Source organism: Lissotriton vulgaris, chromosome 1_1 (assembly GCF_964263255.1).
Source record: "Lissotriton vulgaris chromosome 1_1, aLisVul1.2, whole genome shotgun sequence".
In the NCBI taxonomy this organism is placed as follows: Eukaryota; Metazoa; Chordata; class Amphibia; order Caudata; family Salamandridae; genus Lissotriton; species Lissotriton vulgaris.
Genome location: NC_141685.1, coordinates 202,320,327 through 202,343,836, shown reverse-complemented (window position 1 = coordinate 202,343,836; position 23,510 = coordinate 202,320,327). Strand labels below are relative to the sequence as shown.

At 50.4% G+C, this 23,510-nt stretch overlaps 1 protein-coding gene across 1 annotated transcript in view; it reads left to right on the top strand.

Annotated features, from left to right (window-relative positions):
• Positions 1-1,159: 1,159 nt before the first annotated feature.
• PIF1 (PIF1 5'-to-3' DNA helicase) overlaps positions 1,160-23,510 on the top strand; it is a 40,975-nt gene continuing 18,624 nt past the window's right edge. Inside the window, exons 1-4 of the mRNA XM_086935937.1 lie at positions 1,160-1,289; positions 19,425-19,996; positions 21,626-21,755; positions 21,838-21,963. Coding sequence (XP_086792063.1) covers positions 19,445-19,996; positions 21,626-21,755; positions 21,838-21,963 — 808 coding nt within the window. The 5' untranslated portion in view covers positions 1,160-1,289; positions 19,425-19,444. The remainder of the gene's footprint in view (positions 1,290-19,424; positions 19,997-21,625; positions 21,756-21,837; positions 21,964-23,510) is intronic.

Sequence of the window (23,510 nt, the reverse complement as noted above, 5' to 3'; positions counted from 1 at the left end):
TCCGAAGCACAGCTGTGCCGTTCATGTGCACAGGCAGCGGTGGCAACAGTGTCCAATCCATTCTCCCAGGTTGGAGGGAGATCGACACAGGCTCCAGGGCAGCTGTCTAGAGAACGGGACGCCGCAGAGTCCGAGCCAGAGGGGGCGCCTCACTTGTAGGGATGGAAACAACCAGGCTCAGAAAATCCCGGAGAGCAGCACCACAGTTTCCACCCCCGCCAAAGCCTCATGCGAGGCAGGCGGGCCAGCTGTAGCGGTAGCGAAAAGCAGCGGCCGTAGAAATCAGGAGGTTCAGGAGGGGAGAGCCCCAGCCCGGCTCATCCGCGGCCATCCAGAGAAAGCACAGAGGCATCGGCAACGTCGCAAAAGGACCCGCCGAACGCCCGTCACCAGGGGAACCCAGAGAAGAGGAGGAAAACTATTCAGGCACACACACAATTTCTTTCGCAATATCTCTGGCTAAACACTTATAAGATCCCAAAGGCGAGACCTATTGGCTATGCCAATGCTTGTTTATAAAATGTTAGCATGTGTGCCTTTCCTATCAGGCTTGGATGCTAAAGTTACCCGCGTGGAGTAGGTGTCATCTGTGGCACTGAGAAGAACCAGACACAGTAATCGAGAGATCATAGACGAATGTGCATGGATTGGCTAGAAGAATTTTATCAACAAGCATTGGCAATGCCCTGCTACACTGAATGAAAACTGAATAAATGGTCGTTGATTTACTCTCCAGAAACTGTCACTTGAAGTGAAACACATGTGACAGTAAATTGTCACTCATAGCCAGACTGAATCAATAGAAACGCCACATTCAAGCGATAAAAAACATGGGCAGCCACAGGGTGTGTCTCCCACCCACGGTGATACACGCGGCCCGCGAGCCGAGGGGCCCTGACTCCAGGAGCAGGTCTCAGGTGAGCCACCTGAACTGGGGCGGGGCCTCCTTGCTTACACCGGATGTTATTTTTCGGTGGAGGTCACCTGCTTCCGCCCCGCATTGATGTCGTTCACTTCTGCCCCGCAGTGACGTCACCAGACCGTTGGAGGCTCTTCCGTGGCTGCCATTGGTGGATTCTTTAAAGGCCCTCTCTCTGATTGGCTGTCTCTAATGCCGGCTTTTTTGAAAGTGCTTCTTGTTGGAGTTGCTGCTGCTGTTCGAGGAGAGCCTGACAGCAAACACCAGGGCCCGGAGCAGCAGCAGCGGAGTAGATCCAGAGTCGGGACCGCAGCGCCTGCCACCCGGCCTCTCCATCTGAGCACCTCCTGGACCCCAGCGCAGTCAGCAGGTGAGACTCTTGGCAGGCTATCCGCGGAGCAGGCAGTGAGAGGCGCTCGGTTCACCTGTGTGCGGGGTGTCGGGCTCACTGGATGCGGCCATCTGTGCCTCACTGGGTGGGGGGCTTCTCAGATGAGTGGTAGGTTTCTCACTCTAGGGTTATGAGAAGGCTGTTGTCCCTCTAAGGGGGGCAGGGTCTGCTCAGGTGATTTGTTCCACCCCTCCTCTCCATATCCCAGCTCTTTATTCACCTGCTAGCGGCTTCCCATGCTCGCTCCCACACTCACCTGGCCGTACAGCTCAAGTTACCCCTGCTCACAGACCAGGAGCCGCCAACCATATGTTATGTCTTTGCATTCTGGGTCTTGTAGTCCTCGGTTTTCCATTGGGAGCTGGGTGGCCTCGTCACTCCTCACCTGGACCCCCTGAGATCGTGAACTCTGCCCCTCGCCCGTCCTGGTAGCTGACGAGGACTCCACGCGCTTGAGCGAGATGCAGCTTGTGTAGGAAGCTCTCTGCATGTGTCCAGGTTGACATCCTTCTGGTTCGTTTCCATGCTCTCAAACCCTACACTTCTCTACCCTAGACACGCCGCACGCACCACCACAGGACAATGAATATCGATGCCAGGAATCTCCGTACACGCTTCCATATCACCGGTGAAGCAACACCTAAAGTGGCTCAAACCTACCTCGTGCAGCGCCCTCCTGCGCCAGAAGGTCTCCACTGCACGGTGTCCGCTTCAGCACAGGGCAGGGGGGTTTCTGAGGCCAGTTAATGCCTACTTAAGGGTATCCACATGGGGTCCACTTGAATACAAGCCTCAGAATGGGAGTGTTTTAGTGGGTGATTGTCCTGGAATTCTGCCCTCTTAGAGCAATGCTGGACACCCCTGGGAGTGGAGTACAGGATCCACAGCCTCCCTGATTGCTGTGGCCCCCTCCTTCTACTGCTGCCTGTCCTCCGTGTCTTTTTTCGCGTCTGGTGTTTGTCGAAGGGTGGTAGTTAATGTGATATTCCCCAGTCACAGGTCCGAGTGTTTGTAACATAAAGGGTCTGTGGTGGTGGATGCAGACTGGTGGGTGACGGAAGGACTCACTGCTCAGGTGAGCAGTTGCATCACGTCACACGCATGATTGTGCCTGTTATGCATAGTGTAAGTGGCGATGGGGTCTGAGGTGACCGCGTTCTCAGTGTCTGATGGGTCTTGCACAAGTGCGTGACCAGCTGCACTTTAAGCTCAGATTGGGGGGGAGGGGGGCGACGTGCCCCCGAGTTTGTGAGGGCGAACACTCCAGAAAAGTGACCCAGCTGCCAGTTTGCTTACATGTGACATTTCCATGTTTTCACAGTAATTACATGTGACACTCGTGAGCGGCACTTTCTACTGAATGGTAACAATCTATATATCACACGGTCTAGTGACTTGAATAATCAACTCAACCGAGCTGTAGGGTGCTTGCCCCATAAATGTCTCCATATGTGTGATCTTAGGCAAATATTTTATTTCACAGTTGCCTCTTTTTTCACTATCTCATATGAGCGCACCTTCAAATATGTGGTTTCAACACTTCTGCTGTGCAAAACTCGTCTGCTCGATTTAATAGACTAAAATATTTTCTCCATGTATACCAGTGGTTCCTAAACTTTTTTGACCCGTGGCTCCCTTGACCTAATTGGCAGTCCACCTCCGCCTTGCACCCTTTTCTGCCTTGCACCCTTCTCCCCTCTACCATGCACCCTTCTCTGCCTTGCACCCTTCTCTTCTCTGCCTTGCACCCTTCTCCTCTCTGCCTTGCACCCTTCTCCTCTCTGCCTTGCACCCTTCTCCTCTCTGCCTTGCACCCTTCTCCTCTCTGCCTTGCACCCTTCTCCCCTCTGCCTTGCACCCTTCTCCCCTCTGCCTTGCACCCTTCTCCCCTCTGCCTTGCACCCTTCTCCCCTCTGCCTTGCACCCTTCTCCCCTCTGCCTTGCACCCTTCTCCTCTCTGCCTTGCACCCTTCTCCTCTCTGCCTTGCACCCTTCTCCTCTCTGCCTTGCACCCTTTTCCTCTCTGCCTTGCACCCTTTTCCTCTCTGCCTTGCACCCTTTTCCCCTCTGCCTTGCACCCTTTTCCCCTCTGCCTTGCACCCTTTTCCCCTCTGCCTTGCACCCTTTTCCCCTCTGCCTTGCACCCTTTTCCCCTCTGCCTTGCACCCTTTTCCCCTCTGCCTTGCACCCTTTTCCCCTCTGCCTTGCACCCTTTTCCCCTCTGCCTTGCACCCTTTTCCCCTCTGCCTTGCACCCTTTTCCCCTCTGCCTTGCACCCTTTTCCCCTCTGCCTTGCACCCTTCTCGGCCACCTCCTTGCACCCTTCCCACCCAATGGAGGGGGCTGCCACCTGGAACAATGGCACCATTTCAAAAGAACGATGGTCTCCCCATGCCTAAAAATGAATGTGTCCGTCTGCAATGCGACTGGTGCTAATGTAAAGCGCTCTGATGCCTTCGGGTGGAGTTTGCGCCATATAAAACTGCAAAAAAATACTTGGTAGGGGGCCTTGTGCTGCTTTTGGGGAGCTTTGAATCAGATGACGTAGTAAACGCCTGTAACCCTGCCCCCACCCACCCAACGCTCTCCACCAGGACCCTGCACCCACCCACCCAAAGCTCCCCACCAGGCCTCTCACCCTGCACCCACCCAATGCTCTCCACCAGGACCTGACCCTGCACCCACCCACTCGGCGCTCTCCACCAGGCCCCTGACCATGCACCCACCCAATGCTCTCCACCAGGACCTGACCCTGCACCCACCCACCTAACGCTCTCCACCAGGCCCCTGACCCTGCACCCACCCACCCAAAGCTCTCCACCAGGACCTGACCCTGCACCCACCCACTCAACGCTCTCCACCAGGCCCCTGACCATGCACCCACCCAGCGCTCTCCACCAGGCCCCTCACCCTGCACCCACAGTACCAAAAGCTACTAAGTAACCATAGTGCACCGACTCTGTCAGACTCTATTGGGTATAATATGACTTTGTGGGGTCCTCCCCAGAGTGATGCAAATAAGCAACATAACATTATAGGACAGCCTAAATCAACAAAGAAAAAACAGAAAGTCCGGTTCCACTTAGATTCTAAGTTATTTTCTAAAGGCATATGTTTCTCTTACTTGGCATCTATCTAGGTTTTGGTTTTTTAAAGATCCTTCGATTCTCTCTCCAACCCCTAGGTCGCTCTCACTCTTTCTCTGTCACTCTGTTACTCTCACTCCCATCTACTCATATGGTGGCCTTTGCACAGAATCCAGATGGAAAACTATGTCCTGCCATCTACATAGCACTTAACCCTAATATCCATCTACCCTGCACTGCACCTTTCAGGTCTTTCACCTTTCCTTATTCATTTATGTCAAACTTTTTTCTCTCTCCCCTTGTGCCCTACTTTTCCCTCATCAATCTTTCCTTTTCACTCGAGTCGGGAGAGGCGATCGACGCAATGATAAAGAAGAGCAGAGGTGCGGTGCAGTACAACAGAGAACCACGCCTTTGCTAACAAGCAAGAGTAGGGCAGGGAGGGACAGAGACGGCATGTGGTGGAGAGGGCGGAGGACGGTGTGTGATGGAGAGGACAGGGTGTGATGGAGAAGGACAGAGACGGCGTGTGATGGAGAGGGCGGAGGACGGTGTGTGATGGAGAGGGCAGAGGACAGGGTGTGATGGAGAAGGACAGAGATGGAGAGGGACAGAGACGGCAGGTCTCCCCAAGGTAATGCAATCCTTCCGTGTGCGCGCTAGGCTTCTGTAACTGCAGTATGGCCCATTGTCATTCTGTGTGAGAGAATCGCCACAGACAGAATGACAATGGGGCTAATTGACAGACTGCAGGTCTGGGAGGAGCTGTTGAAGCCTCTTCAGCACTTCAAAGAAATGTGAGATGGCCTCCAACAGCGAGTGCTGCTGACGGCATTTCTCCCCAGTATGTAGCGCTGCCCTGCACTTTCCCACATCGTGCCGCGGCGCCCCTGGCTCCTCATAACGGCGCACCAGGGCGCCGCAGCGCACAGTTTGGGAATCACTGATGTATACTAATAACCTAGGTCCCATATAGGGTATACATGGGGTTGCCGCCTTTCCAAGAGAACTACTGGCCATTCGATGTTGTTGTGAGACTGCAAAGGCCTGGAGTTGATGGACTTTGAACCGCATTATGTATTCATGTGCAGCATGGCTTTCTGACTTAGTTTATTTGAATTATTAGCCGGGGATCGTTAATGCCACTATAGAACACATTTAAATGTGCTTTTCTATTTATATTTGCTGTTTGAAGTATCTACATATATGGGCTTAAAATGCCAACTTTAGGTGAATTTGTTTATTTTTGTACCGGTAGGGACAGGGTTGCCAGTAGAACAAGTATTTACAATGCAATGGTCTCTGCATTATTAAAGGTAGAGCTATTGGCATTGCTCATTACATTACATTTTTTTTAAAATCATAAATAAATGGCATTGCCACTTACATTGTCAATAGCTTAATCATTAAATACATGGCATTGTCATTTACAATGCCAATAGCTTAATAGCTCGCAAATGTATGACCTATTGCATACAGAGCCACGCCCACCCACAGAGCCACGCCCACCCACACAGAGCCACGCCCACAGACCCAGAGCCGCCACTCACACACCCAGGGGAGCAAGCACAGCCAGGGGGCAGCTACCAGCAGAGGTTCGTTTGGCCAGAGATCTCCCGCTCTGGCTCTGTGAAAGGCCTAATATCTGGCAGAAGATCTACTTGATCTCATGGAACTCAACAAGTCTGCATTCCCGACAGCGAACCTACCCAGACATCCAACTGCACCAATGCGAAGTACTACAACTAAGGCTACCTCATCCGCCCAGAACCTCAAGATTCATAAAAGCGGTCCAACATGTTTTTGCTTTAGATCATCAATCCAAGCACACAAGTGGATAAACCGCAAATGACACACTATCTATCTCAGAATGATCACTTTGACACACAAGCGCCAGCTGCCAACAACCTAGTCACCGTGTTCAACAATAAACTATCCCCATCTTCATGCCAAAACCACAAGCCTTGAAACAGCATACATGGAAAATCGCAAAACCTTGTGTGCACAACACTGTCCGTAATTAATGTAAACTGGAGTTGCCAAGCTATTAAGACAGAAGCACATGTCCCGTAGTAGACAATATTACCCAAACAGAAGAATACGTTTTATAATTGTGTTCCTGATTGACACTTCTGCTAGCCGAACTTGTTGTTGGCTTGTCAGGGAAGGTGCACATTATCAAACAGATCAAGATTTGTGGAGTTATGAGGGAGAGAGTATCTTTAGCTCTCTCTCTCTCTGAGTTTTGGTGTGTATGTGTGTGGCTGTTTTTTTCATATGATTGCTGTTCGAATAATGAGGGTGAGAGGAATGTGAGGGAAACAGTTCGAGGAAAAAATGGATGAATCATAGCAGAAATTTAGGCCACAAGAAATGTATGGCAACGGAGGACCGACCACCTTGTGTGGCAGGATGAACTAAATTATGTGGCATGCCACTGGCAGCATCATGTGTGGCACTTTTCTTTTTTTATTTTAACTTTAAATCTGTGAGTAAGAAACAACGTTTTTGGTTATGATCTGCAAATTAAGCCATTGGGGGTTAATGCTGTGCTCAATCTGGCCCCTTATTTATTTTTATGACGCAGGAATGTCAGAGTCCTGCCACAACAAAATGTTCCTGTTGTGGTCAGCCAATCAGGCTGACTTTTCCCCTTTAAATTAGACAATTCTGAGCATATCTGGACAAAAAGAATTCTCAAAAACAGCAGAAAAGATTTTCCCAATATCTCAAAAAGCACATTAAGTAAAGGTCTAACATTGTGTCAAATCAGGATCAGCCATTTTTTCTGTACCAGAGAGTGAAGTTTCCTATTGAAATCAGCATGGGAAATAGCACTTTTTTAATCCCCCCCCCTCACCCCGGCTCCCACTTGACGATTTAGCATGAAACTTTCCATTAAAGAGCCAGAGGTGGGTGAACTTTTTTTGTGCACATTTGTGAAAGGGTGGCTAAGTTATTAGCAAAAGAGAAAAAACTCTTCCTATAGAAACTAACCTGACTAATTGCACAGTCGCAACTGCCACTATGTGTGTATATATGAGTAAGCAAGCAGATGTGCAGGGCCCCCCCTCTTACTCACATACACAGTGTAAGAACCGGGTCCACCAGCTCTCCAGGGGGTAGCATGGCTCGAGCAGGAAGGCAGCCAGGGGCTTGCGTGTAAAGGTGACATGAAGTGGGCGCAATAATGGACACCAAACCAGTAGTTGTATTTGTAAATAAAGTTCTTTTATATAGACTTTGGATCAAGCAAGTAATGCATTAGCAAATCATTAGTATTTCATTAAAATGTTTCAGTAGGCAATTGCAGAAAGACTTGTCATTAAAATAATAACCAGCTCATCTAAGCAGTGAAACATTAAATAACACAGACTGCCGCAACACCCTCTTCAGCAGGCAAAGAGGGTACTTTCATAAACCTGGAGGATCCTACAAGAAGCGACCATAGCATTGCATTACAGTACCACATTAAACCTCCTGTGGTTGCCTTCTAAACTGTACTTCATAGAAAGTGATAAAACATTTCATCAAGTACTTTCAGTACAACAGATAACTTTAAAGAACACAGCCACAAGCTTTTCTTCTTGTGAATACTGATCGTTTTGCGACCCCAGGATCAGATCAGAATACCATTAGGATGAATCAATACACATCGCAGTTTGATCCCTTCAGGAGCTGTAGAAGCCCGCCCCTGTAAGAAATTCAGTGTAATGAAGTAAATCACCATTCCCTTAATAGGCTTGTAAATAGGGTGTAACCATGAACATTTCAGGCTGGATACCTGCATGCAAAACGATATAGGGGGGAAAGTGTCTATCCCCAGACCTCCTAGTTCTCGAGGCACAATGGAGGGGGGCAAACGGGGCCCAGTCTTAGTTCACCCCGGGGGAGGGGCGACCTCGGGCCTCCTCGGGCCTACCGCCCTCCTCCCCGGGGGTTACCTGATGTTCTTCGGCCCTCCGGGGCCCTTGTGAAGTCTTCGCTTTCAGGGAGGGGTCTGCGACCCTCTGGGGGTCTCGCTCGGCGCGGTGCAGGGCGGCGTCTGGGCACCGGGACCCGGGCAAGGGCGAGATGTGGGGCTGAAAGGAGGGGGCACTCAGGCTCCACGGCCCGCTCCGTGTGGTTTATGGGTCGTCTCGGGGCCCACCGGCCAGGTTCTGAGGCCGGGGCCGGGAGGATCGTGGCCGGGGCGGCTCCAGCCAACCGCGTAGCCCGCCTTGACGCGCGCCTGCCTGAGCCAATGGCAGCGCGGCGCCCGGGGGCGGAGCGGAGGAGCTCCCCGGGCACGTGACACAGGCACAGCTTGGCTTCGGGCCTACCGCGGCCCAACGTGTGGAGAACGGCGGCCCTCTCCTCACATACGGGGGGCCGCCGCGGGGGCAATTGAAGCTGGCGCAGGTCACCATAGGGGTGTCGCGTGGGCCGCAACGAACGCCAGACCTCCTCAGGTGCCTCGGACGGCACTGCAGCCCCGGGCTGCGGCGGTGAGTGGGGATAACAGTGCCTCGCTGCGGCGATGACAGGCTCCGCAGCGCTACTGGAGCCCAAATCAGTCAGCTCAGGAGAGCGCTAGGTGTTCCAGGCAGTTAGGAACCAGCGCTTGACGGTGAGGGGAATCAGGCAACAGCGCGGGGGGAGAATTCCAGTCAGGGATGCCACTTGCTCAGTCAGAACAGCGCTCTGGCACAAAGGGAGTAGATTATAGCGCTTCCTACACAGCTTGGCAAGAACTGTAGGCTGGATGGGTAGTAAAGCAGTTCAGTCAGGGGGAGACCAGGGGGGGCAAGGTGGGTCCACTGCAGGCAGGGGGTGCGCAGGGCAACACAGTCCAGTACCTAGTCGATCCCCCAGCAGTCTCTGGTCACAGGAAAGCAGTTTTCTTGGTGCTTGGATGGTTCTGCGCCCTTAGTTGCTTGTTTCTTGAAGTTGCTGAGGAAAGGGGGGGGGTTGAGTTGAAGGCCTGAAGAGTGTCTCCTCAGTCACTGCAGATGGACCCTGGGGTTCCCTACCACTGGGCCAGATCAGGGGGCTAGCTTGGGACACCTCACCCAGCTTAAGAGGCAGCACCTAAATCCTGTCACTCCCAGTAGCATAGGTTCCTCACTAGGCCCTCCCGCCTAAAGCTCCTGCGTGGGTTCCCCAGGTCAGTGATGCCCCAACTGACTAGAAAAAGTTCCCTCCCTTGCTTATATATGCCCAGGTCAGGTGACCACTCTCTAAGGCGCGAAAAGTCAGGTCCGCCTTCCTTCTGGAAGGTTCCAGGAGCTTCCCCACTCTACCTATGGACAGGGGCTGGGTGGCTGGTATTGCAACATTGTATGGGGATCCAGCCTGCTCCTGGCAGCTAGGGTGCTACACTAAAAGACCACGCCGCAGTAGCAGGGCCCAGTGGCAGCCATGTTGGAAGTAGAGAGCACCTGCGCCGTAACACAGATTAGCTATGAAAAGGGTGCCCAAAGACCTATGGGCCAACAAAAAGTAGGTGGGAAAAATGAGGCAAGGGCAAAAAGTCACAGGGAAAGGCCACCCTAGGGCTGACGGGTCTAACACACAGCATGGCCTACTACTGGACATAGGCGCTAGCGACCTATCTTCTCACATCCGGGCTGCACGTATGCTGTCACTGCAGCACTTCTCTCCCATAGCTCCTCCAGGCAAAGCTACACAGACCGTTTCAAATGCCCAGAGCAACTCTCATCCACCTCGCTGCTTTCTGCGTGCACTGCTAGGTTTGCTGCAATCATAGTCGTTTGAGGCATGGGCAAAGTGGACTCTGACCTAGGGCCCCAGTCATTCAGGGGGACCCCAGATAAAGCTAGCTTTGTTCTGTGGGGATTCTTGCCCTGATGACACTGAATAAGTCTCAAACAGATTATTTTAAATGCTGTGGACATGAAAGAGCTGAAATTCAAAATTGTCTCGAACAGGGGCCCATAAAATGACTTTGGCCCAGGGTCCCCAAAATCCTTAAGATGTCCCTGGTTGCAATAATGCGCTACTCTTACATATAGTTAGGTCAGTATTTTCAGAAGTGCACGCCCCTACCTGGAAGTACGAGGCTGAGCCTACGTCAGCAGACCAGCGCGCATTCTGCAAAATTGTGCATGGGCAGATGAGCAGAAGTGCCCCCCTTCCCCACCCTCACACCTCAGCTTGCCTATACATGCAGGGCCTGCCGCTGACGTAAGCCCCACCCAAGTTCAGCTCCGCGAGCAGCTTCCGGTATCCCCCTCCAATGCTGGCCGGACCTGCTCCTGGGGGTACCGCTGAGGACATGCACACACACCTGCTCCCGTCATCGACGCACTGTGCTGGGCGCTCTGCTAAGGGCACGGCCGCTCTCTGACCCTGGGTGTCCAGTCGGCCTGCTACGACGGATGTGCACAGTTCTCACAGCTCGGGGTGGCACTGCAGCACGGTTGCTGAAGCTCTCCTGGTGCGACCCACCCCTGTATTTTGTTGGACGGTCGGTATACAAGCAGACATCCCCGCCGCCTCATCTCCCGCCAAGACGGATGTTGAGGCCCGGGCCGCCGCCCCCCCATCTTATCTCATGCCAAGACAGATGTTGAGGGCCGAGGTTACATAGCCCCCACCCCTCCCTCGGGCTAATTTCTCTCTTCTGCAGTAAAACATACAATGTTTGGAACACTCCTGCAGTTATGCACCCCCACACTGACATCCAAACATGTAATGCTCGGTATGCTCCTGCAGATGTAGTGCTCAGAATGGTCCTTCAGTTATGCACCCTAAACCACCCCCACATCCAAACGTGTAATGCACAGAGCTGCTGCAGATACGCCCAACGCTCTAACCTGGAAGACTCGGCCTTGTGCAGACGCTATGCACTCCACCCCTCAGCTGATACGAGAACATGCAATGATGGGTCTGATAAGATATGCACTCGGGCAGATTCTACGGATGGGCACTGCCCTGTGCCATATTGAGTTTCTCGAGTGTGTAAATGTGCACTGACACCTCCCCCCCCCCCCCCCCCCCCACCCCCACCCAGCTGTAGCGTGTGCTGCCGGGCCTGCTGTCGCAGACGCCCCCGGTCCCAACCCGCACTGACTTCTGCAAGCATCGCTGAGCCTGCTGCAGAGCGGCCACAGATATGCACTCTCTCCACTGCCTAGGCCGGCCACCGCATGCACCGCTAACTATGCTCTGCAGATACGAACCTCCACAGGAATCCTCTAAGCGCACTGCTCAGCCTGCGGCTACAGATGTTCATACACACTACTATCCAGGTCAGCTACCGCATGCACTGCTTGCACTACCGCAGACTAACCACAACAGACATTCTGTACGTGCTCAGCTGAGCCTGCGGCCACAGATGTGCGTACACACTACAACCCAGGCCAGCAACCGCACGCACTGCGTGTACTAGGATATCGCCATCCCATATCCTCTATGTGCACAGCTGGGCCAGCGGCCACAGATGTGCAATCTCTCCACTGTCTAGGCCAGCTTGCACTACCGCAGACATGGACCACACATTCATTCTCTACGTGCACAGCTGAACCTGCAGCTATACCACAGCCTAGGCCAGCAACCGCACGCACTGCTAGCTATGCTCTGCAGATACAAACCACAGGCATCCTCTAAGTGCACAGCATAGCCTGCGGCTACAGATGTGCAGACACTACTACATACACCAGCTACTGCACGCACTGCTGGACTACCGCAGATTCGCACCACCCCACACACCCTCTGTGTCTACTGGCTTTGCCTTGTAGATATGAACCGCCACAGACCTATGCTGGAAGCTGGGCCTGCTGCTACAGATGTGCACATTCGCCACTGCCGAGGCCAGCTACTGCACGCACCGCTGGCTATACTTCTGCCGTAATGCACCACCCCACACCCCTTGTACGTGGACAGCTGGGCCTGCTGCAATTCTTCGGGACTCTGCCCCTCACTGCTTCGCAGTGAGAAGCGACAGGTCTCTAGACCTAAAAACAGCCGGTGCAACCCGAGGTATACGTAACTCCTGACTTGCTTCTTAGTTCACTAATCGCATTGTCGTCATGTTGGGGTTAGGAATGGTCCTCACTTTGTTAAAACTCACTTTTAATTTAATATCACTGCATGATGTGACCGCACACTCTCATTAACTGTAAAGCATACAAATGATGTGTGAAAATTGGCTTTCAGCAAACATTTCCTGGAGATGTGCAAATAAGTATCGTTTTTGTTCCTATTAAAATATTTGTTTCCATCACACTTTAAGTCCCAAAAAAAATCATACCTGCTCATATGTTTTGAAATGTTTGTACATTTAATGTACACGCTTCTTAAATGTAGGGGAGGATGGAACCTGAAGTCTCACAGCGGAATTCTGCTGGTGACATAAACGCTCCGATTCTGCCGAAATCCGTGAACGGAATGTTGCGCTGCTTTTTAGCAATGGGAGCGTGTTCCACGCTGCCAAATCTGCGCGAGCTGCACCATTCGGCACGCCAGAGGCCACAGTTTTTTTGCTAAAGCTCCAGTAGATTTTCTGCTTGAAGGGCATCTTTCTTGTCGCGGACATTCACCCTTGTTGAGAAAATCTTGGCGGTGCTGTTCTGGAATGAACATTTTCGCTCGCCAATGGAACATTGGCACACCACGTGTGAGGAAAAAACTCAACCGTGTGGTGGCTGGAGGAGTTTTGACAAAACTCTGCATAGCACGAAGCAGGAAAAGCTTCTCCAGCGGAGATGATTTTATCGGTACTCTCTACTCCCTCCCCTCCCCCCACCCCCCTCAGCCCCCCCAGCACTTAAATGCTGTTATAGGAGAAAAAAACTGATGTCACTTTACAAAATGCTTTAACTTCATAGTCCAATCTCTGAGATGAAATAAGCAATAATTTGTAAGCAGACACATGCTGGCATTTGACTTCTGTCCTTAAACCAGCTAATGTGACAATATAAAAAACAAGATTTATAGGCGTATTTATTGCTTATTCAGACACCCAGGATATAGCGGCATGGATTAGCAGATTTAGCGGCATAAAAATGGAAATTTAGCGGCACAAACATGGAAATTTAGCGGCAATTTTGCATCATTTTATTTCGCCCGCTCAGAACTAAGCTTCTAAGACTTTCATCTTGCATTGTTCTCTGTAGGACGTGGACCAAGTGCAACCTCAGATTTAATACAGTGAATCCCTTTATGACAGAGTTATTGGCTCTTGAGATAGCCGTAGGGGCGTAGCCCCACCAGGCACATGGACCCGCATCGCGGCAATCCTTTAACAATATGTACAAGTGTGTACATTACAACAAGTCAGCCGCCGGGACACACCCGGCGAATTCGGAGTGCGCAGGGGGTTGGGGTGGCCTGCTGCAGCTTGAGTCACGTGACAGACAGTCCAGTCCACACACTCAGGCTGCAGCAGACAGACCGTAGTGCGCAAGTGCAATTTGACTTGCAACTTGCCCAATCATGCGCACTGTAAGTTCCCCAGCGGGACGGTGGGGTACTTGTCAGCCTGCCGTAGCCCGGGTTTACAAGGGGCGACAGGGCGAGCGGCAAATGTGCCCCCCTTAGCCAATCCTGGCGCTGCATGCAGTACCAGGATTGGCTGGTCCACCGCGCAGCATCATTGGATGCCGCGCTTGGGGGGTGACACACACTGCCTCAGCCACAACTTAATGGCCAATCACTGCGTGGCTTCACACAGTGAATCCATGCATTGATTGGCCAATTCACCAGGATGCGTGCGTTTACGCGCTGCTGTGACGTCGCCGTCGGTTCCCTCATCCAGAGACGACCGTGTGTGAGTAAGCTAGTTGAATTATTACAGATTATCACTTAAATATTTATATTGCAGTTGCACACTGTATATTGGTGTAAATCGCATGCGATTGCGACTGCTTTTTTAACTTTTAGAAGTGTTGTATAAGTGACAGGCGGGCATTTTAGTGGTATTCATTTTATCTGAAGTGTTATCTGACGTGTTAGGATGACCGGTCGTTTTAGTGCATGCAGAATGCAGATTCAACTGTAAGGTGCCCCCGTCTCCCAAATACAAACATACCTAAATAAAGAAAGTATTTAACCTACAGTGCAAAGGGTGGCTGCCACATAGAATTGAAAATTCATTCGAAGGTAGTTACATTAAAATATATATATTTCTATCGTAGAGACCACTAACAATGCATGTGTTCGGTATATCCCTGTGAATTCTTCTTTGTATTTAGGCAGAGTTTATTTTTGGGTCCCTTGCAAACCTGTGGGCAACTCCAAGCTATTGATCCAAGCATGTAGACTTCCATGAAGCTCGAACCTGGCCACAGGTTTACACAGAAAGGGAAAGCAGGGGCACTTTGCCACCATCTCTAGTATGGAGAGCCAAACACAAATCATTGCACCCTGACTCTTTATATGGACCGTTGTGCCAGCCCAGCAGACATATTTTGGAATATGTATATTTTTAATGAAGGTGAAAGTCTCACATTAAGTTGTTTAAAAATGAAATCAATCACTGACCAGTATTAACTTGCTGTTCCCGCAGCATCTTTCAAAATATTTTTGTCAGATTTTAAAATATTTAATTTTAGACCTTATTGGAAAAGACAGTAAATTCTTCTACCCTACCACCCACACTAATCAGCACCTCCAACTGGGCCTGTGGATTCCTCATCACCAAATACATCAAACCAGGTCCAACCTGCTTTCTACTCGCCACCATCTTCTCAGTCTTTCCTCATTTATTCTCTTTTGTGTCCTTCCTATCCTCACCTGTTTCTCTATTTTATCCCTCTTTTTCTTTCTCCTTTTCTCACCTCGTCTCTTCTCTCCTCTTCCACCTTCCCAATCACCTTTTCTTTTGCACCATTGCACCCCTCTCTATTCTGTTCAATTTTCCTTCTCCCCTCATCCAGCCACACTTAGTCTTTTGCTCTTCAAACTTTAGTTTCCCTGGTTATACCTGTCCCCTGTTTCTCCTCCTCCTTTTTCGGTCGAGGACCGGAAATGCTGGCTTGCCAGCATTTCCGGGAGGAGATCGTATGATACTTAGTAGGGATCTGGAACCCGCCTCCCTCGGCCGTCTCACCTCAATTGGCTGGCTTCCTAAAAGGAGGCCAGCCATTGGAGGAGAGAGCCGTCCCTCCAAATAAGCTCCGACTTTTTCGGATTCGGGGGCGTGATTTTTTGCATTCTTTAGCCCTGTGACGTCGTCTGTCACTCAGGGCGCAAAAAACACGCCCCCGAATCGGAAAATGGCGGCACTTTTCTTTAGGCCATTTCTCGACAACAGCCGCCCCAAGAAGTCGCAGCCTCCTCCACCTGGCAGTCTCTGTGTGTACACATCGGCCCGTCTCGTTTTTTGTGGGCAGACAGGCATTGGGGGCACCACAGGGAGCCGCGGAGCGCACTCTGCAAAGCCGCCCTGCCGCTCTTATCTTGGAGAAGCACGTCCCCAGCCGAAGCCCAGCAGCCCTGCCCGTGGCAGGGAGGAACCGCCGCCTCTCTGAACAGCCGGTGAGTGCCGTCTTCCCCCCCCCACCTTCCCTCTGCCCGCAGCTCTCCTTCGTCTCTCGTCGCACCCCCCCCGCCCCCCTTCGTCTGCGGAGTGCTGTGCAGGAACTCGCCTTTCTACAGTCGAGAAGTCTCTTGCCCCTGGTCACCTCATTGTGAGTGCCGTCACTGGTGCAAGGCACCACGGAACCTACTGCGTTATCTTTGGTGCTGGCGCATCCACGGATACAGATGGAGCGGCAGTAATAGGATTCCTTGGTGAGGTCTTTTATTCATGGTGGTTCATAAGAATCTAGGAACGTGTCTAGAGAGTTCCATAGTGTCCTGGCTGACGGTTTCCATGGGAGTTTTGTAACGCTATGTTGTCAGCCCCTCTGAGGTGGATGGTGCAGTTTAACCAGCTAACAAAATAAAAAATTGTTTTGAGCTAAAACTGATCCAAAATTAATAAATATGTGGTGACAAGTGTGTGTGCAATGGAAAGCCCTCCTCAAATGTTAACTAGTAATCTTTTCGTTGCTTATTTCTGTATTTGGTTGTCAAACTGGTGCTCGTGAGGTAAAATATTTGGCCAAACAGCATTACCATGTGTCAAAATTACAAAATAATTAAGTAAATACCATCAACAAATTATGCTGCATAATTTTTCCTTTTCTTGTTGCATAATTTAGTCAAACCTGCCGAATAATGTATTGCTCCTCTGCCGTATAATTTCAGTGGCCCTGCTTGCCGGTTTCATTCTTGGGCAGGGCCACTCAGCCGTTCATCCTTCTTAAGCTGATAACTAAGTACCACCGGGCAGATACAACACTAAAGCATCAACATGCGTAGTCCATATTCTCACACTCTGCCAGAAAGATAATATTCACGTGTATAATAAGTATAACTACCTAAGTGCCATTTTAGGCCCAGGTCACGGGAGACGGAGTCTCGCCCTATTATTTATTGTCTGAGCTCCTCCTCAAGTCCTTGCCTTTGAATACTTGCATTGTCTCGGTCTTCAGCCCAACAGGAAAAGCAGGACCTGCACCTGTGTCATACAGCTAAACAAGCATCCTCGTGACAGACAGGCGGAAGTAACAAGCGCCAAAGCAGTGTCCTGATGCGCGAGGGATGACATTCCAGACAGAGCCCTCGTGCGTTTTACTCGCTGTAACATTAAAGGAGCCCATAGAAAAGGGGATTGGGATATATAACACAAGCGCAGGGAGGCACATTTTCCGCATATTCACTGAGTGATGCCAAAATGCTTGCTGAGTTGGCGATTGTCTAGACTGCCGAGGGTTGATCCCCCCCTTTAACACGCCCTCTTTCTTCCCATTCCTGTATCTTTATGTCTCGTTTGCAAGTTCCCTTTCATTCCTGCATTTTTCTTTTGGCTCAGTTCTCCTATCTGTTTTCTATCCTTCGTCCTCCGTGTTTTGCTTCTCTCTCTCTTGCTCTGGGTACATACAGTCTGATGAGGAAAAATAAGAGACACCCAAAAAGTGTTCCCGTGCATCCACCTGCAACCGCCGGCACAAATTAAGCACGGATACTCTCAACTGGTACACGTGAGAAACAGGCTCAGGCCCGTGTTCTGTGGATCATGGAAGGGAAAGCGGGTTACCTAGCTGGCCGCTATACTTTCCAGGAGGAAAACAAATAGTACAGAAGTGAAATGTTAGGCTTGTGCTAAATTGAAATTACGCGCTCCTAATACCAGTCATTTGGGGAATTTCGTGGTATGCTTGTTACATGGAGTTTCCAAAACGATGCCATTACGCCACGTCCTGTAATTACGCGCCATTCCGGTCAAAGTCAAAGTTTTTTTATTTGCTTTGGTACTCAACTGAGGACCACAAATTTAAAAACAGTTTACAAAATATAAGCATAATCAATATAGTTTTAGAAAAGATTTTAAAATGTTATAAAAATTATAGCAAACCCATTCGTCGGTCGGTCGAGGCGTTAATTCAGAGTAGGGAGTGCAGGGTGCAGAGCTGTGGGTGCAGAGCTGTGAGTGCAGGGTGCAGAGCTGTGAGTGCGCGCAGGTGCAGAGCTGTGAGTGTGTGCAGAGTGGTGTGTGCAGAGTGGTGTGTGCAGAGTGGTGTGTGCAGAGTGGTGTGTGCAGAGTGGTGTGTGCAGGTGCAGAGTGGTGTGTGCAGAGTGGTGTGTGCAGGTGCAGAGTGGTGTGTGCAGGTGCAGAGTGGTGTGTGCAGAGCTGTGAGTGCAGGTGCAGAGTGGTGTGTGCTGTTGAGTGCAGAGCTGTGAGTGTGTGCTGTTGAGTGCAGAGCTGTGAGTGTGTGCAGAGTGGTGTGTGCAGCGTGGTGTGTGCTGTTGAGTGCAGAGCTGTGAGTGTGTGCAGAGTGGTGTGTGCAGCGTGGTGTGTGCTGTTGAGTGCAGACCTGTGAGCGCAGGTGCAGAGTGGTGTGTGATGTTGAGTGCAGAGCTGTGAGCGCAGGTGCAGAGTGGTGTGTGCTGTTGAGTGCAGAGCTGTGAGCGCAGGTGCAGAGTGGTGTGTGCTGTTGAGTGCAGAGCGGTCAGTGCAGGTGCAGAGCGGTCAGTGCAGGTGCAGAGTGGTGTGTGCTGTTGAGTGCAGAGCTGTGAGTGCAGGTGCAGAGTGGTGTGTGCTGTTGAGTGCAGAGCTGTGAGTGCAGGTGCAGAGTGCTGTGTATTGGCAATGTAAATGACAATGCCATTTATTTATGATTTAAAGAAAAAAAAAGAAATGTCATGAGCAATGCCAATAGCTCTACCTTTAATGATGCCGAGACCATTGCATTGTAAATGCTTGTTGTCATCTCTCCTTCAGTCAGTTATGTTTATATATCTCCCTCTTTCCGCCCCCTTCTATCTCCTCTCCCTCATTGTCTTCACTTCAAATATTCTTGCCTCTTTTTCTCTTTCCCCTTTCTCACCTTTCGGCCTTTCCCCTTTGTGCCCATTTTTCTTCTCGCTTCAGGGGTTCGCTTTTGAGAGGTAGCCATCCACGCATACTGTGCAATACACATCTACGCCATGTATGACAGCCTCCACAGACCACTTCTGGAGCTGCTCCTGCATACTGTAAAATATTCTTACATTTCTATCCATTCCTATTATGCTGCATTATGAAAATGTATGAAGCATCTTTTCTGGCCACATGCGTCTTGTGTTAAATGTCGTATCCCATCTTGAGAGGGTGCATAAAATCAATTTGTGTCCTGAGAAACAATCTTTTTGGTATGAAAAGCCTCAAGGTAGAGGGTAAGAGTGACTTAGACCACTCCCTGCTGTTCCCTCGGATGACTGAGAAGAGATCAAATTACTGATCACTGCTACCCTCTATCTAGGATGTCCTGATGCAGTGTCAAGACCCCCTCCCCCAGTAGACCCTGCTGCACTGTTCTTGTGAGTGAGTTTAACCTGCTGATCCTAAGGTACTGTGATCGGTCCTGTGCATCATGGCTGACGTCCAGGTGTATTGTTGTGGGCACTGTCGGGGGTGATGTTCTTGATTATGCCTCAGGAAGTCTACTCTTGGACATTCCTTACTGCTTGCTCTTACCATCTGACCATCTTCCTCTAGGAAAGAAGACTCCTTCCAAGATGTTGGCTCCACAGCTGTCTGCGGAGGTCCAGTGCAGTGCCACCATTGAACACCTCAATGCTGCTGGGCAGTCCACCAAGCGTAAAGTGATGCGCAGTGCTGTGCTCACCCTCGGCCGCAACGAGTTCCGGGAGATTGTCCTGCAAGTGAACGATGGAAAGCTACCCCAGAACTTTGTGCTGAGGCAGATCAAGCTCTTCTCGCGCTTCCTGCAGGACGGGAAGGGCACCATCTTGCTGGTGCCAGAGAACATCCAGGTGCTGATCGCCAACTGCCCACCCAGCAAACTAAAGCTGTTCATGAAGACCTTGATGGTGAAGCATGAAGTGGATCAGAATGTGACCAAGCCGGTCAGTGACCGCACGCGCCTGCTCTCCGGCCTCCCGCGCACTTTTGAGACCATCAGTCCAATCCAGGCCAAGGATGTGCAACAGGCCAACGAGCAGCGGGCCAAGGCCAACGAGACCCCGGTGAAGGCCAAGGGACTTGGAAACAGAGGTGCCAACGGTCAACAGAAGCGAGCAAGAACTGTGTCCTCAGAAACTTGTGCAGTAAGAGCCTCGCCACAGGAAGGAGGGGAAATGTGTGCACTGTGATTGGCTTGTGAGATGTGTGGCGCTTTGATTGGTCTTTGACATTTGAGTTGTGGGCTTTGTAGTGAACAGGTGTTTACAGCATTGTCTACTTATGGAGCATTTGGAACAGAAGTGCTGTATATACTGAAACAGAAGCAGTATCACACTGGTAGCCATATAAGTAGCAAGGATGGCGGTGTGAGACACCTGTGTGTGTATGTCACCCATTATTTGTATATGGTTTGTTGTGCAGCCAGGGGCTTGCCTTGAACAGTGTGTGTCCCTTGAAGGGTGCCCTATTACAGGCCTCGTATCCTGGGTGGTAAAAGTATCCACATACCATGTCGATCGATTCCAACACCACCTGAAACTATCTGATTTTAAGAGCCTTTTTATAGTAAGCAAATGACCAGTTCTGACGTCTCGGTTCTTCATGCGGACTGTGGGGCAGGATGAGGCCTGCAGGGGCGGCTAAGGTTCTAGCATGGCGAGTGATACCATGATGAAGGAACAGTTCAGATCAATAGCATGGAGTTTTGTATTTCCATTCGGGGAACCTGATTAGAATGTGCAGGGTTTCACTGACTTTGACTAGCAGCCTGTATTTTGGCGTGGTCATGAAAAGTTGACTTTGAACCCAATCATGTGGCATTCGTTGTTGTAAGCTTTGGGCTGTGTATACTGGTGGTGCCAATTGTCTTGTGTAAAGTAGCCTCCCTGGGAATGGCAGCCCCATTGGTTTATACTAAAGTTAGGACTCGCCATCTGAAGAGATGGCTTTACTGGTCAGCTGGCAAGGCAAATTCCATGGGCCTTTATTAGTGTTGGTTGCCCATCAAAGGCAATCTTCTCCCTGACGAGCGACTGAGGTGTCATTTGGGCTGGATCTTCTGAGGCTAAACTACGCCTTTGTTGCATCTCGGCTAGTAGAAATTTGTGGTGTAAAGGCAAGATCTAGAATGTATGCTTACCATTCTTCTGACAGCCGTAGAAGATTTTGAGGCTTGTTATCAAAAGTGCTTCTGCTGTTCTAGAACATGTCCTTGAAGGCTCTTATATTTACACTTTACTTTCCAGGCAGCATGTGCTTGGTGGAGGGAGCTGCAGGCCCAGGACCCATGTGTGACCGAGTACTTGGGAGGTGGTTCTGCGATTCTCATGTATCTGTTGGAAGCAGTGTATGGACTGTGCTTCGGGTGAACCTGTCAATGCTTGTCCTGTGTCTCAGGGCTATCTTTCATCTTTGCTTTATTTGGGTGGTTTGTGATAGGTTTGTTTGCAGTGGTGGATTCAACTGTAGTGTGCATAGCCTGTACTGCTTACAGGTATGGATGTTTTTGGTGTCTTATTGTGGTGTGTTGATGTATGGTGGGGTGTACAGTCCTAGTTCAGACACTCTCGGTGTTGGCTGCTTTAGTACCCGACGCTCAGAGTTGTAATTGTCTCCCGCACAACTGTGTGCAGTTGTGTTGGATCTAAGAATGACCATTATAACTTTAAATAAGTGTTTTTGGGGTCTTTTGAGTTCTTTGAATCCTGGTTCTTTTAGTGCTTGGCTCGATCTCTTTATGATTTTTTTTTTCCTCCTTGTTTTCCCTTCTTGAGGTCGCCAACCTGCGTCCCCCAAAAAAGCCCACCCTGACGATGCCTTCGAGGGTTCAGCTATCCAGTGAGCAGATGCTGGTCTTGAGCACGGTGCTCAGTGGCAAGAACGTCTTCTTTACGGGCAGTGCTGGTAAGAGTGTGACTTTCACCCACATGTTTCGGCCCAGAGCCTTCCCTGGAGTCTGAAGTCTTGTCTTCGTCTTGCATTGAAGGAACTGGGAAGTCCTACCTTCTGAAGAGGATTGTGGGTTCCCTGCCACCCAAAAGCACCTATGCCACCGCCAGCACCGGGGTGGCCGCCTGCCACATCGGTGGCACCACGCTGCACGCCTTTGCAGGTAAGCCCAGGTTTCTTGGGGAGGGGACAGGTGAGGGGGGCTACAGCAGTACACATTACAGTGGGATGGTGTCTAAAGAGGGGGAGGGTAGGGGCACTGGACACTTGATGATTTGCAGGTGGGAGCTGCAGTCCCACACAGTACTGTGGGAATGTGTGCATAAGGAGGGAGAGGGAGGAGATTTGAGCTGTGTCCATGATCTGACTGAAGGGAGGAAGCAGGGGTTGTTTCCTGGGTGCTCCAGGAGTATGTTAAGCCGCATCTATAATTTGCTAAAAGATCTAAACCACCAGAAAATGTTTTGGATGGAGGAAACCTAATGCTCTTAAGACAGTTATTGAGACAGGAGCTAAGCCACTGAGAGGCGCAGGCTGTGAAGTGTCAGCAGTTTCCTCTTGGGTCTCTGTAAAGGTTGAACATAGTATTCAGAAGGTAAATCCCTTAGTAGAAGTTGGTTTGAAGGGTTGAACCAGGGTACTAAGATCAGGGTTGTAGACTGGTCAGTAGGACGGGGGGCATCACATTTTCTGACAATCCTGCTATAATGTCATCTTATTCATGATATGCGAAGAAGTGAATGAGTGGGCATAAGGGCCAGTGGAAAAGGAAAGAGATTGTGGAGGATGGTTAAAACACAGTATTTTGTAAATCACCATGTTTTTACATCCTCAAAACCGAGACAAGTGTATGTGTGTTTTTAGTCTGAGAGCGTATTTAAAAACCCCAGGTGAAACCCGAAAGACACCTTACCATATCCGACTCAAATCTCCTGTACCAAACTGTTTATTAAATAATACATTTATTAGGCGGTGTAACACCCACCCCTCCTCTCCCCCCAAAAGCCCCGGACTAAGATTCTGAACCCAGCTGCCTACCTGATGTTGCTTCAGCCTTCACCTGAAGAAGTTGGCTGCTTGGAACACTAGCCGTACAAAAGGGGGTGGTGATGGACGGAGCATCTGAACCAATGAAACACTCGCACCCATTCAACAGATCTGGGTTTAATCTATCACTGTTCTTTAGCCCACTCTGCCACCCCAGTTCAGACATGGCCATATGCAAATCAGTCTGACCCAGTGTCTCATGGGAACAGTCCAGCCCGAACTGCTCCATCCATCACCACCCCCTTTGTACCACTTTGGAACACTAGCCTAGTAGGATTTTTCAGCCTCTGGGTGAAGACCAGAATAAGGTGTGACCTCACCAGCAGGGTCCATCAATCTGGGGCAAAATCAGCACGCTTGCTCGTGTGTTAATATTGTGCTGTCTTTTTTTGGGGGGGGCTTGCCTACTAGACCTCAGTCATTTGTGCGGCATATTGTGGCTTACCAAAAACATAAAGGGCTTGGTGCCTGCCCATGGCCTACCATGGCTTCCATTACTTCACTTTTTCACAAGCTTTTTATTTGTGACCGGTTTGTCCCTCCCCACAAGCTTTGCCTCTTTACAACCATTTGTTGGCTGCCACCTTCTTCCACTAGTTGCTTTCAAGCACTGCTTTTTTCTTGTGTTAAGCATGATTTATCAGTACAACCTTTTACCTGGTT